Consider the following 17,612-nt stretch of genomic DNA (forward strand, 5'->3'; position numbering starts at 1 on the left):
GGGTAATTTAACACAGTCAATCCCCGACCCTAACCCGCACATCCCTGGGCACTGTTGGGTAATTTAGCACAGGTCAATCCCCGACCCTAACCCGCACAATCCCTGGGCACTATGGGTAATTTAACACGGCCAATCCCCGACCCTAACCCGCACATCCCTGGGCACTGTGGGTAATTTAGCACGGTCAATCCCCGACCCTAACCCGCCACATCCCTGGGCACTATGGGTAATTTAACACAGTCAATCCCCGACCCTAACCCGCACAACCTGGGCACTATGGGTAATTTAACACAGTCAATCCCCGACCCTAACCCGCACATCCCTGGGCACTATGGGTAATTTAACACAGTCAATCCCCGACCCTAACCCGCACAACCCTGGGCACTATGGGTAATTTAACACAGTCAATCCCCGACCCTAACCCGCACATCCCTGGGCACTATGGGTAATTTAACACGGCCAATCCCCGACCCTAACCCGCACATCCCTGGGCACTATGGCTAATTTAAACACAGTCAATCCCCGACCCTAACCCGCACAACCCTGGGCACTATGGGTAATTTAACACAGTCAATCCCCGACCCCTAACCCGCGCATCCCTGGGCACTATGGGTAATTTAACACAGTCAATCATCCCCGACCCTAACCCCCACATCCCTGGGCACTATGGGTAATTTAACACAGTCAATCCCCGACCCTAACCCGCACATCCCTGGGCACTATGGGTAATTTAACACAGTCAATCCCCGACCCTAACCCCCACATCCCTGGGCACTATGGGTAATTTAACACAGTCAATCCCCGACCCTAACCCACACATCCCTGGGCACTATGGGTAATTTAACACAGTCAATCCCCGACCCTAACCCCCACATCCCTGGGCACTATGGGTAATTTAACACAGTCAATCCCCCGACCCTAACCCGCACATCCCTGGGCACTGTGGGTAATTTAGCACGGTCAATCCCCGACCCTAACCCGCACATCCCTGGGCACTATGGGTAATTTAACACGGCCAATCCCCGACCCTAACCCGCACATCCCTGGGCACTGTGGGTAATTTAGCACGGTCAATCCCCGACCCTAACCCGCACATCCCTGGGCACTATGGGTAATTTAACACAGTCAATCCCCGACCCTAACCCGCACAACCCTGGGCACTATGGGTAATTTAACACAGTCAATCCCCGACCCTAACCCGCACATCCCTGGGCACTATGGGTAATTTAACACAGTCAATCCCCGACCCTAACCCGCACAACCCTGGGCACTATGGGTAATTTAACACAGTCAATCCCCGACCCTAACCCGCACATCCCTGGGCACTATGGGTAATTTAACACGGCCAATCCCCGACCCTAACCCGCACATCCCTGGGCACTATGGCTAATTTAACACAGTCAATCCCCGACCCTAACCCGCACAACCCTGGGCACTATGGGTAATTTAACACAGTCAATCCCCGACCCTAACCCGCACATCCCTGGGCACTATGGGTAATTTAACACAGTCAATCCCCGACCCTAACCCGCACATCCCTGGGCACTATGGGTAATTTAACACGGTCAATCCCCGACCCTAACCCGCACATCCCTGGGCACTATGGGTAATTTAGCACGGCCAATCCCCCACCCTAACCCGCACATCCCTGGGCACTATGGGTAATTTAGCACGGTCAATCCCCCACCCTAACCCGCACATCCCTGGGCACTATGGGTAATTTAGCACGGTCAATCCCCCACCCTAACCCGCACATCCCTGGGCACTATGGGTAATTTAGAACGGCCAATCCCCCACCCTAACCTGCACATCCCTGGGCACTATGGGTAATTTAGAACGGCCAATCCCCCACCCTAACCTGCACATCCCTGGGCACTATGGGTAATTTAGCACGGTCAATCCCCCACCCTAACCCGCACATCCCTGGGCACTATGGGTAATTTAGCATGGTCAATCCCCCACCCTAACCCGCACATCCCTGGGCACTATGGGTAATTTAGCACGGTCAATCCCCCACCCTAACCTGCACATCCCTGGGCACTATGGGTAATTTAACACGGCCAATCCCCACCCTAACCCGCACATCCCTGGGCACTATGGGTAATTTAGCACGGTCAATCCCCCACCCTAACCTGCACATCCCTGGGCACTATGGGTAATTTAGCACGGCCAATCCCCCACCCTAACCCGCACATCCCTGGGCACTATGGGTAATTTAGCACGGCCAATCCCCCACCCTAACCCGCACATCCCTGGGCACTATGGGTAATTTAGCACGGCCAATCCCCCACCCTAACCCGCACATCCCTGGGCACTATGGGTAACACAGTCACAATGAACCAATTCTGAAGTGAAATAATTATTTTCTCTCCTGCTTCTTTCTGTTGGCTTTCCCTTCGCTGTCGGTGATATGTTTTTTAAAATCCTGAACACTTACTATCTGAAGGGAATTCATAACTGACCAGATCATTCAGCTGCCCGTCAGCTCAAGTCGGGATTAAACTTGAGCTCATTAAGAGTCAAAGAGCACAGAAACCGACCGTTCGGTCCGACTCATCTGTGCCAGCCCAGATATCCGAACCTAATCCCATTCCCGCTTCCCAGCACTTGGTCCCTATCCCTCTCAACCCATCCTATCCCCGTTTCCCCCCCCTCCATCCTTTTAAATGCTGGCATTGTACCACCTTGCACCATATCCTCTGGCAGCTTGTGCCACGCACGCACCACCCTCTGCAGGAAAAAGTTGCCCCTCGGGCTCCCTCTCTCCATAAAGATACGGACCCCCTCTCGTTCTGGACTCCCCCATCCCAGGGGAAAGACCTTGTCTATTTACACAATCTGTGCCCCCTTCGTGATTATATAAACCTCTATAAGGTCACCCCTCAGCCTCCGACGCTGCAGGGAAAACAGCCCCCAGCCTGTCCAGCCTCTCCCTGTAGCTCAAACCCTCCAACCCTGGCAACATCCTTACAATTCTTTTCCGAACCCTTTCAAGTTTCACAACATCCTTTTGATAGGACGGAGACCAGAATTGGTTGCAATATTCCAACAGCGGCCCCTAACCAATGTCCTGTACCACCACAACACGACCCTCCCAACTCCCTGTACTCCACACTCTGACCAATAAAGGAACGCCTACCAAACACCTCCTTCACTCTCCTATCGACCTGCGACTCCACCCTCCAGGAGCTATGAACCTACACTCCAAGGTCTCTTTGTTCAGCAACACTTCCCCCCGATGACCTGACCACGAAGTCCTGCTCAGATTTGCTTTCCCAAAATGCAGCCCCTCGCATTTATCCGAATTAAACTCCATCTGCCCCTCCTCGGCCCATTGGCCCATCTGGGTCCAGATCCTGGTGTAATCTGAGGGAACCCTCTTCACTGTCCACGACACCCTCCAATTTTGGGGTCATCTGCAAACTTACTAACTGTACCTCTTCTGCTCACATCCAAATCATTTATGTAAATGACAAAAAGTAGAGGGCCCAGCACCGATCCTTGTGGCACTCCACTGGTCACAGGCCTCCAGTCTGAAAAACAACCCTCCACCACCACCCTCTGTCTTCTACCTTTGAGCCAGTTCTGTATCCAAATGGCTAGTTCTCCCTGTATTCCATGAGATCTAACCTTGCCAATCAGTCTCCCATGGGGAACCTTGTCGAACACCTTACTGAAGTCCATATAGATCACATCTACTGCTCTGCCCTCATCGATCCTCTTTGTTACTTCCTCAGAAAACTCAATCAAGTTTGTGAGACCTGATTCCCCCACACACAAAGCCATGTTGACGATCCCGAATGAGTCCTTGCCTTTCCGAATACATCCTGTCCCTCAGGATTCCCTCCAACAACTTGCCCACCACCAAGGTCAGGCTCACCGGTCTATAGTTCCCTGGCTTGTCCTTACCGCCCTTCTTAAACAGTGGCACCACGTGAGCCAATCTCCAGTCTCCCGGCACCTCACCTGTGACTCTCGATGATACAAATATCTCAGCAAGAGGCCCAGCCATCACTTCCCTAGCTTCCCACAGAGTTCTCGGGTACACCTGATCAGGGATTTATCCACCTTTATGCGTTTTAAGATGTCCAGCACTTCCTCCTCTGTAATATGGACACTTATCAAAACGTCCCCATCTATTTCCCTACACACTACATCTTCCACGTCCTTTTCCACAGTAAATACCGATGCAAAATACTCGTTTAGTATCTCCCCCTTCTCCTGCGGCTCCACACAAAGGCTGCCTTGCTGATCTCCGAGGGGCCCTATTCTCTCCCGAGTTACCCTTTTGTCCCTAATGTATTTGGAAAAACCCTTTGGATTCTCCTTAACCAGAGTTGTCAAAGTGATCCCCGGTCCCCTTTTTGCCCTCCCGATTTCCCACTTAAGTAAACTCCTACTGCCTTTATACTCAAGCCATTGACTCCAGACCTGACATATGCTTCCTTCTCTCATCCAATGCACTCGGACAGTCAAAGGGAAGGAGTTACTCACGGGAGCGGTGTGGTCCCTCCGGCCTTTGTGAGATGACGCCACGTGGGCCAGGTACTGGATCACCTTCTTCGTGTTCTCGGTCTTCCCAGCACCCGATTCCCCACTGTGTGTTCAGGGTCAGGGAAAGGTGGGGGGGGCGGAACCAAGAACAGAGCTTCATCAAAACCATCAACCGCGAGGCTGGCGATCAAATCAACTCAGCCCAGCCCACACAGCCCACCCCACTCGCAACACAGTTCCCCGCTCTCCCCTCGGTCACTCGGAGCACCGTGCCCAGCTCCCCGGTCTCCCCTCGGTCAGACCCCACACTCGGAGCACCGTGCACAGTTCCCCCGGTCTCCCCTCGGTCAGACCCCACACTCGGAGCACCGTGCACAGTTCCCCCGGTCTCCCCTCAGTCACTCGGAGCACCGTGCACAGTTCCCCGGTCTCCCCTCGGTCAGACCCCACACTCGGAGCACCGTGCACAGTTCCCCGGTCTCCACTCGGTCACTCGGAGCACCGTGCACAGTTCCCCGGTCTCCACTCGGTCAGAACCACACTCGGAGCACCGTGCACAGTTCCCCGGTCTCCCCTCGGTCACTCGGAGCACCGTGCACAGTTCCCCGGTCTCCCCTCGGTCACTCGGAGCACCGTGCACAGTTCCCCGGTCTCCCCTCGGTCACTCGGAGCACCGTGCACAGTTCCCCGGTCTCCCCTCGGTCAGACCCCACACTCGGAGCACCGTGCACAGTTCCCCGGTCTTCCCTCGGTCACTCGGAGCACCGTGCCCAGTTCCCCGGTCTCTCCCCTCGGTCACTCGGAGCACCGTGCACAGTTCCCCGGTCTCCCCTCGGTCACTCGGAGCACCGTGCACAGTTCCCCGGTCTCCCCTCGGTCAGACCCCACACTCGGAGCACCGTGCACAGTTCCCCGGTCTCCCCTCGGTCACTCGGAGCACCGTGCCCAGTTCCCCGGTCTCTCCCCTCGGTCACTCGGAGCACCGTGCACAGTTCCCCGGTCTCCCCTCGGTCACTCGGAGCACCGTGCACAGTTCCCCGGTCTCCCCTCGGAGCACCGTGCACAGTTCCCTAATTCTCTGTCTGTCCCCACCGAACCACTCCTGACAGTCACCGGCCACAAAGATGAAGAAGTTGGTCTGTTTGGTGAACTCACGTGCACAGAATTGACTGATCCTCCCGATCTGAGGAGACAAAAAGGAGGAGGAAGAAATCAGTCATGTTATTAAACAGGGTATTTTAAATTTAAAAAACAGACATACTGAACCCGACAGAGGGAGTTTGAACCATTATCAGGAGGGTATTCACCCACTCCTCCCTCCCTCCAGCCCGTTACACACAGGGACAGGAGGCCATTCAGCCCCTCCTCCCTCCCTCCAGCCCGTTACACACAGGGACAGGAGGCCATTCAGCCCCTCCTCCCTCCCTCCAGCCCGTTACACACAGGGACAGGAGGCCATTCAGCCCCTCCTCCCTCCCTCCAGCCTTTTACACACAGGGACAGGAGGCCATTCAGCCCCTCCCCCCTCCTCCAGCCCGTTACACACAGGGACAGGAGGCCATTCAGCCCCTCCTCCAGCCCGTTACACACAGGGACAGGAGGCCATTCAGCCCCTCCCCCCTCCTCCAGCCCGTTACACACAGGGACAGGAGGCCATTCAGCCCCTCCTCCCTCCTCCAGCCCGTTACACACAGGGACAGGAGGCCATTCGGCCCTTCCTCCTCCAGCCCGTTACACACAGGAACAGGAGGCCATTCGGCCCTTCCTCCTCCAGCCTGTTACACACAGGGACAGGAGGCCATTCAGCCCCTTCCTCCTCCAGCCTGTTACACACAGGGACAGGAGGCCATTCAGCCCCTCCCTCCTCCAGCCCGTTACACAGAGGGACAGGAGGCCATTCAGCCCCTCCCTCCTCCAGCCCGTTACACACAGGGACAGGAGGCCATTCAGCCCCTCCCTCCCCCAGCCTGTTACACACAGGGACAGGAGGCCATTCGGCCCTTCCTCCTCCAGCCTGTTACACACAGGGACAGGAGGCCATTCGGCCCTTCCTCCTCCAGCCTGTTACACACAGGGACAGGAGGCCATTCGGCCCTTCCTCCTCCAGCCTGTTACACACAGGGACAGGAGGCCATTCGGCCCTTCCTCCTCCAGCCTGTTACACATAGGGACAGGAGGCCATTCGGCCCTTCCTCCTCCAGCCTGTTACACACAGGGACAGGAGACCATTCAGCCCCTCCTCCCTCCTCCAGCCTGTTACACACAGGGACAGGAGACCATTTGGCCCTTCCTCCTCCAGCCTGTTACACACAGGAACAGGAGGCCATTCGGCCCTTCCTCCTCCAGCCTGTTACACACAGGGACAGGAGACCATTTGGCCCTTCCTCCTCTAGCCTGTTACCCACAGGGACAGGAGACCATTCAGCCCCTCCTCCCTCCCCCAGCCTGTTACACAGAGGAACAGGAGGCCATTCGGCCCTCCCTCCTTCAGCCTGTTACACACAGGGAGAGGAGGCCATTCGCCCTCCCTCCCCCAGCCTGTTACACACTGGGACAGGAGACCATTCGGCCCTTCCTCCTCTAGCCTGTTACACACAGGGACATTCGCCTCCTCCTCACTGGGCAGGGCCTTTCACAGATTCTCAAGCCTCTGGGTGCGGACGGTCCTCCTCCACTCGGTCCTCGATCGGCTTCCTCCCGTTTTTGACGCCACGCTCTCACCTTCTAGTCTCCAGCGGAAACACCCCCCCCCGACACCTCCATCCATCCCTCCATCCATCCCCTCCGTAATGGAGTTTGGAGAGGATTTGCAGCTCGGGCGGAAGTTCGCCGAGCTGGAAGGTTCACCTTCAGACGTTTCGTCACCGTACGAGGCAACGCCATCAGAGAGAGTCTCCGGCTGGCGGCACTGGTGGGGCGGGCCCACTCTTGGTTGATGTCATTTCCTGCCGCAACCCCATTTCCTGCTCTTTCCTCCCCGCCCCCCACCTCGGGGGGGGGGGGGCGGGGAATAGGATCCAGGGGAATTCAGAAAGTACGGGCACCCGGCGAGCAGAGTCTCAGCAAGGACCCCCAAAGAGACAGGCGAAACCTGCCCAGAAACTACTCTTACCCCCCCCCCCCCCATCTCGGGGCCAGACTAGTCCGACCCCGGGGAGCCCGGAAGCGGGGCCTCCCAAACGGAACGCTATCAACGCGCACACACACACACACACACACACACACACACAGAGTTGGATCCCATTTACCACCCAGATGGCGGCGTCACGGCAGGAGACGACATCACCGACCCAAGGAAACCCAAACACACCGAGAGAGAGAGAGAGAGAGAGGGGAGAGAGAGAGAGAGAGAGAGAGAGAGAGAGAGAGAGAGAGAGAGAGAGAGAGAGAGAGAGCGAGAGAGAGAGAGAGAGAGAGAGAGAGAGAGAGAGCGAGAGAGAGAGAGAGAGCGAGAGAGCGAGAGAGAGCGAGAGAGCGAGAGAGCCCACTCCGCTAGTGCTCCATCCAGAGGCTCACTGATGATGTCACCGAGTCTGGTGCCGAAACGTCTGAAAGCGAACCTTCCAGCTCAGCGAGAGCAGGCCGATGTCCAGTCCCGTCATAATTTTGTAAAACTCCCCCCCCCCCCCGCCATTCTTCAGAATCGCGACACATAGCATCCCAGTTGGCTCATGAGCCAGCGCCCTCTCCACTCCAGAGTGAACCCAGTGAACTCTTCTCTGCGCCCACCCCCCCACCCCCCACCCAGTACCAGTCCGTCCTTTTCAGTGATAAGGAGACCACAAATTGCACACAGTACTCCAGGTAGGGCCTCACCAGCTTCCGCTACCAGCACCACCACCGCGCTCCCCCCCAAGCCCGTACCTCTGCAACATAACCTCCCAGCTTTTAAACTCAATCCCTTCAGCAGCAGAGGACAAAATTCCACGTGCTTTCCGTTGTGAAGTTGAAGGCGTGGACTGTACTTTTACAGGAGAATGCTGTTCTGAACAGAGAGATTACAAGCTCCTGTGTACATGACCAGATGACAGTCCCAGAGCGGACTGACAAGTTGGCTACGAAATGGATACCCGAGATTGGGTTGCTGTTTTGGCAACAATTTCAATATAACCAGTTTAAATTATGCCCCAGGATACTAAAACCCAACAGACTTGGAATCATTTCAGTTTTGCAAAGTTGGCGAGACAATTCAATGTTGAACGATATAAAAAAAACAGGCATGTTGAAAATCAGAGCAACAGCAGAGAGGAGGGAGAGCAAGAGAGAGGGCGAGACAGCACGAGAGCGCGCAAGGAGGAGCAATGGAGAGAGCAAGCAAGCTGGACCCAATAAATTAGGAAATGCTCTCTATCAAAGGTATCTTTTCATACGAAACACATCCAGGGAGATCTTCAGCTGAAAGAAGACACACCAAAGACAACAGTGGCTGTGTGGTTTTTGAAATTAAGTTGATGTCATTTTAATAAGTGTTTTATTGGAACAGCATGTTGTAACAGAGTTGGAGGCAGATCATGAGCAGTAAAGAGAAGGGGGGGGGGGCTAAGAGTTGTGATTAGTTGTTGTTTAATGGTCACTTTCAGAATTAAAAAAATAAATTGATGTTATTTTCTTTAAAGAGTGGAATTTGGGGAGCTCTCTGTCCCTCATACTTTCTCCAGACGAGGCGAGCTTTTCCGGGTGGTTCACTGCCGTAACAATTCCTAATCACCCATGGTTTCTGTGCACCGACATCCCGCCATTCACACACACGCAGGGAAGTAATCCCTCTCCGCGGTGCCCTGACAGCTCCCTCTCAGGAATCTCAGACTTGCTGCAGTGCTCCAGGGAAGCTCAGTGCAAGGCTGGAAGAACAGCGCCTCCAGTTCCTCGGGACTCAACATCAGCCCGAGCACCTTCTCCCCTGTCCCAGCCCATCCCAGTACTCGTCCTCACGCAGCCTCACACAGGCTGCTACCACACACAACGGACACAGGAAATGGCATGTGGAAGAGCAGGTGAAACTTTGATAGATGTGGAAGGCTCTTTTGAGGCCTTAGACGAGGGTGAGGGTTTCGGAGGGGGGGGGGAAAAAAAGAGGTGTGGGTGCAGGTTTTGCAATTCCTGTGGTGACGTGGAAGGTGCCAGGAGGAGAGGGTGGGTTGTTAGGGGGCATGGACCTGACCAGGTAGTCACGGAGGGAACAGGCTTTATGGAAAGTGGATAGGGGTGGGGTCCGTTTGGTGGTGGTGGAAATGTCGGCAGATGATGTGGTTTACGTGGAGCTTGGTGGAACGGAAGGTTGAGGACCAGGGAGGTGCTGTCGTTGTTGCAGTTGGAGGGGTGGGGGTTTCAAGGGCAGAGGTGCAGGATGTGGATGAGATACTCTGGAGGGCATCATCAACCACATGGGAGGAGACACTGTGGTCTTCAAAGGAGGCGGATATCTGGTACGTTCTGTGGTGGAATTGGTCCTCCTGGGAGCAGATACGGCGGAGGCGGAGGAATCGGGAATAAGGGATAACATTTTTGCAGGATGCAGGGTGGGAGGAGGTGTAATCCAGGTAGCTGGGGGAGTCAGTGGGTTTGTTCAAAAAAAAAATTGTCCGTGTAGAGGTAATTTAGCATGGTCAATCCACTCTCACCTGCACATCTTTGTAGATGATGGTAATTTAGCACGGCTAATCTACCCGAACCTACACCTCCCTGGGCACTATGGGTAATTTAGCACGGTCAATCCCCCACCCTAACCTGCACATCCCTGGGCACTATGGGTAATTTAGCACGGTCAATCCCCACCCTAACCCACACATCCCTGGGCACTATGGGTAATTTAGCACGGTCAATCCCCCACCCTAACCTGCACATCCCTGGGCACTATGGGTAATTTAGCACGGTCAATCCCCCCACCCTAACCCGCACATCCCTGGGCACTATGGGTAATTTAGCACGGTCAATCCCCCACCCTAACCTGCACATCCCTGGGCACTATGGGTAATTTAGCACGGTCAATCCCCCACCCTAACGTGCACATCCCTGGGCACTATGGGTAATTTAGCACGGTCAATCCCCCACCCTAACCTGCACATCCCTGGGCACTATGGGTAATTTAGCACGGTCAATCCCCCACCCTAACCCGCACATCCCTGGGCACTATGGGTAATTTAGCACGGTCAATCCCCCACCCTAACCTGCACATCCCTGGGCACTGTGGGTAATTTAGCACGGTCAATCCCCCGCCCTAACCCACACATCCCTGGGCACTGTGGGTAATTTAGCAGGGCTAATCTACCCTAACCTACACATCCCTGGGCACTATGGGTAATTTAGCACGGCTAATCTACCCTAACCTACACATCCCTGGGCACTATGGGTAATTTAGCACGGTCAATCCCCCACCCTAACCCGCACATCCCTGGGCACTATGGGTAATTTAGCACGGTCAATCCCCCACCCTAACCCGCACATCCCTGGGCACTATGGGTAATTTAGCACGGTCAATCCCCCGCCCTAACCCACACATCCCTGGGCACTATGGGTAATTTAGCTTGGCCAATCCATACCCTAACCCGCACATCCCTGGGCACTATGGGTAATTTAGCACGGCCAATCCCCCACCCTAACCCGCTCATCCCTGGGCACTATGGGTAATTTAGCACGGTCAATCCCCCACCCTAACCTGCACATCCCTGGGCACTATGGGTAATTTAGCACGGTCAATCCCCCACCCTAACCCATACATCCCTGGGCACTATGGGTAATTTAGCACGGTCAATCCCCCGCCCTAACCCACACATCCCTGGGCACTATGGGTAATTTAGCTTGGCCAATCCATACCCTAACCCGCACATCCCTGGGCACTATGGGTAATTTAGCACGGTCAATCCCCCACCCTAACCCGCTCATCCCTGGGCACTATGGGTAATTTAGCACGGTCAATCCCCCACCCTAACCTGCACATCCCTGGGCACTATGGGTAATCTAGCACGGTCAATCCCCCACCCTAACCCGCACATCCCTGGGCACTATGGGTAATTTAGCACGGTCAATCCCCCACCCTAACCCACACATCCCTGGGCACTATGGGTAATTTAGCACGGTCAATCCCCCGCCCTAACCCACACATCCCTGGGCACTATGGGTAATTTAGCTTGGCCAATCCATACCCTAACCCGCACATCCCTGGGCACTATGGGTAATTTAGCACGGTCAATCCCCCACCCTAACCCGCTCATCCCTGGGCACTATGGGTAATTTAGCACGGTCAATCCCCCACCCTAACCTGCACATCCCTGGGCACTATGGGTAATCTAGCACGGTCAATCCCCCACCCTAACCCGCACATCCCTGGGCACTATGGGTAATTTAGCACGGTCAATCCCCCACCCTAACCCATACATCCCTGGGCACTGTGGGAGGAAACCGGAGCACCCGGTGGAAACCCACACAGACACAGGAATGTGCTAACTCCCACACGGACAGACAGTCGCCCGAGGGTGGAATCGAACCTGGATCCCTGGATCAGAGAGGCAGCGGTGCTAGCCACGGAGCCACACAGGCATTCAGGCTGACCGATTACTCACTCCTCGGTCGGTCCAACTGCTCTGCTCTCTCTCTCGCTCTCTCTGCTGTCTCCCCAGCTATCGTTTACTCCTTTTTGCCCCCCTCCAGCACCCCACCTTCAGCAAAGACAACCAATTTTGAGCCACCATCAGGTCACGGGACATGAAACGTTCACTCTGATCTCTCACCATATATGCTGCCAGACCTGAGCTTTTCCAGCAATTTCTATCTTGGCACCTCAAAGAAAAACTGGTCTTGCAAAGTCACCTCATCTGGGAAATCTCCAGGGGGAACAGGCTCCACCAACACAACCTCCCCCGCCCCCTGCACATCCAGGATCAGCTGATTGAACCTTGCTTGGACTGCCACCAACGCCCAGTAGGGAGCGATGCGCTAGTCAGTCAATCAGCAGCGAGGGAGCACCGTGACAGATGGAGAGAGGGAGTTGGCACAGTTGCAGGGTCATTTCAGGAGGTAGCGGATACTGTCTGAGGGACATGGTCGAGGGAGTGCCGCACTCCCCTGGAGATTCAGTGCCAACGGAGCACTGCACCAGACGGTGAGGGAGCGGGCGCACCGCAGGAGGGTCAGAGCCGAGGGAGCGGGCGTACTGTCGGAGGGTCAGAGCCGAGGGAGTGGGCGCACCACCGGAGGGTCAGAGCCGAGGGAGCGGGCGTACTGTCGGAGGGTCAGCGCCGAGGGAGCGGGCGCACTGTCGGAGGGTCAGCGCCGAGGGAGCGGGCGCACTGTCGGAGGGTCAGCGCCGAGGGAGCGGGCGCACTGTCGGAGGGTCAGCGCCGAGGGAGCGGGCGCACTGTCGGAGGGTCAGCGCCGAGGGAGCGGGCGCACTGTCGGAGGGTCAGCGCAGAGGGAGCGGGCGCACTGTCGGAGGGTCAGCGCAGAGGGAGCGGGCGCACTGTCGGAGGGTCAGCGCCGAGGGAGCGGGCGCACTGTCGGAGGGTCAGCGCCGAGGGAGTGGGCGCACTGTCGGAGGGTCAGCGCCGAGGGAGTGGGCGCACCACAGGAGGGTCAGAGCCGAGGGAGCGGGCGCACCACAGGAGGGTCAGAGCCGAGTGAGTGGGCGTACCACAGGAGGGTCAGAGCCGAGGGAGCGGGCGTACTGTCGGAGGGTCAGCGCCGAGGGAGTGGGCGCAGTGTCGGAGGGTCAGCGCCGAGGGAGCGGGCGTACTGTCGGAGGGTCAGAGCCGAGGGAGCGGGCGCACCACAGGAGGGTCAGAGCCGAGTGAGTGGGCGCAGTGTCGGAGGGTCAGCGCCGAGGGAGTGGGCGTACCACAGGAGGGTCAGAGCCGAGGGAGCTCATGCTTGGTTTTGGGCACGATTGGCAGATCATTGTTGGTGTGGAAGGCTCAGCACTGCTCTGGGATCTTGCTGTGCGAGCTGAGGCTGCCATGTTTGCGGTTGTATAAGACGGAGGAGGGTCTGTGACATGGAATGCTATGTCAGAGCTCTCCGTGAGGGTGTGTGTGTGTGAGAGACCCAGCCCAGCGATGGGACTGACATTGTCTGTGAGACCTGTCAGACCGGTCTTACAGAGACCTGGCAGCTCCTCTCAGGCAGATCAACAAGGTGTGGTTCCACACACTGGGCACTGACAGGGGATAGCTCCCAGACAGCTCAAACCTGCCCCCACCACACCCCCTCACCCTCCTACACCCCTCACCCTCCTACAACCCTCACCCTCCTTCCCTATCTCCCTCACCCTCCTACACTCCTCACCCTCCTGTTCCAATCCCTCCCTCCCTCCCTATCTCCCTCACCCTCCTGTTCCAATCCCTCCCTCCCCATCTCCCACACCCTCCTGTTCCAATCCCTCCCTCCCTATCTCCCTCACCCTCCTGTTCCAATCCCTCCCTACCTATCTCCCTCACCTTCTGCAACCCTCCCAGGCCTCTGTATTCCTCCGATCCTAGCTTCTCTACTAGTGGCCGTGCGTGAAACCTTGGGTATCAATCGTTCACTTCCCGACCCACTTAAAACCTCCCTCAATTCCCTACCCTGGGATGTGCAGGTTAGGGTGGATTGGCCGTGCTAAATTACCCATAATGCCAAGGGATGTGCAGGTTAGGGTGTGGGTTGGCCATGCTAAATTACCCATAGTGCCCAGGGATGTGTGGGTTGGCTATGCTAAATTACCCATCGTGCCCTGGGATGTGTCGATGAGGGTGGGGCTGGTCATTTGCCGGGAGTGGGGGTGCCTTCTCCCTTATCTACATTCCTGCCTGAGCTGAAGTCACGGCAGTGTTGCCTGCAGGTGGGTAGGAATCTGGCAAACCAAGTCTGGCAGGTTTTACGTTGACAGGAATGGGTGGGGACGGCCGAGCCATATGGGCGGATGCTGAGAAACCACAGCATTTCAGCCCATGGGACAACACGAGGGCAGGAGAAAGCCAGAGATTCCCTCAGCCAGCCCTGTCCCATGCCTGAACCCGGCAACACTTGCTTGGCACGAATTGGGTGAGAGCAGGGGGCGAGGGTGGGATACATTCTGGAGGGTCTGGGTCACGTGCACACCCGGCTTCAGGGCTCCTTCACAAGGGACCAGGGAGCCACCCAGAGGGTGAGCTCGTGGGCTGGGTCAGGTTCCAATGGTGTCAGCAAAAACCACTTCACGTAAACAGACTGCCTCAAATCGCTCTGTCACAGAACCGCAGCAGTCCCACGGTCAATCCCCCACCCTAACTCGCACATCCCTGGGCACTATGGGTAATTTAGCACGGTCAATCCCCCACCCTAACCCGCACATCCCTGCGCACTATGGGTAATTTAGCACGGTCAATCCCCCACCCTAACCCGCACATCCCTGGGCACTATGGGTAATTTAGCACGGTCAATCCCCCCACCCTAACCCGCACATCCCTGGGCACTATGGGTAATTTAGCACGGTCAATCCCCACCCTAACCCGCACATCCCTGGGCACTATGGGTAATTTAGCACGGCCAATCCCCACCCTAACCTGCACATCCCTGGGCACTATGGGTAATTTAGCACGGCCAATCCCCCACCCTAACCCGCACATCCCTGGGCACTATGGGTAATTTAGCAGAGTCAATCCCCACCCTAACCTGCACATCCCTGGCACTATGGGTAATTTAGCACGGTCAATCCCACCCTAACCTGCACATTCCTGGGCACTATGGGTAATTTAGCACGGCCAATCCCCACCCTAACCCGCACATCCCTGGGCACTATGAGTAATTTAGCATGGCCAATCCCCCACCCTAACCTGCACATCCCTGGGCACTATGGGTAATTTAGCACAGTCAATCCCCCACCCTAACCTGCACATCCCTGGGCACTATGGGTAATTTAGCACGGTCAATCCCACCCTAACTTGCACTTCCCTGGGCACTATGGGTAATTTATCGTGGCCAATCCCCACCCTAACCTACACATCTTTGGACTGTGGGAGGCTGGGATTGAATCTGGGTCCCTGGTGCCGTGAGGCAGCAGTGCTAACCACTGAGCCACCGTGCCGCCCAAAGTCTGTGGCGATCCTCATGACCTGATTTAAACTGAGAAGAAACAAACCCTCTGCCCTGATTTGGTCTGTATCCCTCGATTCCCTCCCTGTTCGTGGAACCAGCCAGAGGCCTGTCCAATGTCGCCAACGTGCCCGCCTCCACCATCTGTTCGAGCAAGGCATCCAGACTCCTGCCGCACTCTGCGTGGAGAAAGCTGTCTCCCTTAAACTCCCTCCACTCTCAGCTGTGCCCTCCCCACCCCGTAAGTGAAACTTCAACCCGGGGGGGGGAGGGGGGGGGGGAACCGACTCTGATTGTCCACCTTACCCACGCCTCTGTCCTGATTTTGTAGACCTCCGTCAGGTCTCCCCCCCTTCATCAGCTGCAGCTGAGAGACAATCCCAGTCTTTTCCACCCTTCCTCGGAGCCAACGCCCTGGAGACCGTCTCTGCCCGTCTCTCTCCTTCGCCCGCTCTCTCTCTCTCTCGCCCTCTCCCTGCTCACTCTCTCTTGCCCGTCTCTCCCTGAAGTGCCCAGCTCCTTCCGGTAGTGTGGCAACCGAAACTGCACTCTGTATTCCAAGTGCAGCCTAGCGAGGCCTTTTTCTAGCTGCAACATGGGTTGCCATCTCCTGTACTCCATTTGCCGGCCTGCTCCCCTGTTGATTCAGATTGTCCAGCCCTTGTGACCCCACCCCCTCCACCCCCCCTCCCGCCCCCCCCCCTCAGCCCCCCCCCCCCGAACCCCCTCCAACCCCCCCCCCCTCCCTCCCCCCTTCAACAACTTCTGTCCCCGAGAGCGCTTTCACTGGCAGTAAGTCCCACGGGCTCCCCCACTGTCCAGGGTAAACCATTATTCCCCATCTCAGTCCAACCCTTGTCTCTTTCAGACCGTGGCCCCCTGCCTTGAGAATTTTATACGTTTGAGAGTCCTCCGCCATGCTAAATAGTGCCCAGGGATGTGCGGGTTAGGGTGGGGGGATTGACCGTGCTAAATTACCCATAGTGCCCAGGGATGTGCGGGTTAGGGTGGGGAGTGACCGTGCTAAATTACCCATAGTGCCCAGGGATGTGCGGGTTAGGGTGGGGATTGACCGTGCTAAATTACCCATAGTGCCCAGGGATGTGCAGGTTAGGGTGGGGGATTGACCGTGCTAAATTACCCATAGTGCCCAGGGATGTGCAGGTTAGGGTGGGGGATTGACCGTGCTAAATTACCCATAGTGCCCAGGGATGTGCAGGTTAGGGTGGGGGATTGACCGTGCTAAATTACCCATAGTGCCCAGGGATGTGCGGGTCGTGTGCCTTAGTCAGGAATAAATATAAGATTGGAAGGAAGGGGAATAGGTCTGGATGGGTTACTCCTTTGGAGAGTCAGTGTGGACCTGTAGGGATTCCAGGATTCCACAGAATGAAGGACTTGTTCTCGCGCTGTCTCTGTCACTCTGCGGAGTGGCCCTTCTCTCGATGTTTGGAGAGCTGTTTGACCGGCAGAGGCGCCGCGAGCTCACCTTGCAGCATGCTCCGGTAGGCGGTCTCCGAGATGGCGTAGATGTGCGGCGGCACCTCGTGCCGTTTCTTGCCCCGGTACATCTCCACGATCTGCTCGGTGTAGATGGGCAGGTTCTTGTAGGGGTTGATGACCACGCAGAATAGTCCCGAGTACGTCTGGGGGTTCGGGGGGCAGTGGGGGGGAAACAAAAACAAACCGCGACGGGTCACTGGTGGGTTGACAATGCACAGCAGACCCTCCGTTATCTGAACGTCAATTATCTGCATTACGGATTGTCCCAAACGAGATCTCACCGTCCCGCAAAAAAACAAACAGCATTTGGTTCAACGTCGTTAAGGCGTGCGTTGTCAGATAATCGCCTGTTTCCAGGTTTCCGATCGATCAATCATCCGAACTAATTACATCCCGCCCACCTCACTCCGATAATCAAGGTTCTACTGTAAATGCACCATTCACACCTCGGAAAAAGGGGAGATTTGCCAGGATGTTGCCGGGTAGGGAAGCTCTGAGTTATGGAGTCATCAAGATAATGCAGCACGGAGACAGACCAGTCGGCCCAACTCGTCCGTGCGGGCCCAGAACCT

The 17,612-nt window shown here is 56.3% G+C and overlaps 1 protein-coding gene across 1 annotated transcript; it reads right to left on the minus strand.

The window, feature by feature from the left end:
• Window positions 1-3,561: 3,561 nt before the first annotated feature.
• LOC140475676 (uncharacterized) lies at window positions 3,562-17,294 on the minus strand. The gene is made up of 3 exons (XM_072567804.1): window positions 17,027-17,294; window positions 5,650-5,677; window positions 3,562-4,597 (listed from the first exon to the last, which is right to left on the minus strand). The coding sequence occupies exons 1-3, from the start codon at window positions 17,292-17,294 to the stop codon at window positions 4,012-4,014; spliced, it is 882 nt and encodes a 293-aa protein (XP_072423905.1). The 3' UTR covers window positions 3,562-4,011.
• Window positions 17,295-17,612: the final 318 nt, after the last annotated feature.

Source organism: Chiloscyllium punctatum, unplaced genomic scaffold (genome assembly GCF_047496795.1).
Source record: "Chiloscyllium punctatum isolate Juve2018m unplaced genomic scaffold, sChiPun1.3 scaffold_1969, whole genome shotgun sequence".
NCBI lineage: Eukaryota > Metazoa > Chordata > Chondrichthyes > Orectolobiformes > Hemiscylliidae > Chiloscyllium > Chiloscyllium punctatum.

Coding starts and splice junctions, on each gene's coding strand:
- LOC140475676 (XM_072567804.1), bottom strand. CDS start 17,294: ATGCAGATAATTGACGTTCAGATAACGGAGGGTCTGCTGTGCATTGTC. Junction 5,678..17,026: donor CTACCGGAGCATGCTGCAAG/GTGAGCTCGCGG, acceptor TTGTCTCCTCAG/ATCGGGAGGATCAGTCAATT. Junction 4,598..5,649: donor GATCAGTCAATTCTGTGCAC/GTGAGTTCACCA, acceptor CTGAACACACAG/TGGGGAATCGGGTGCTGGGA.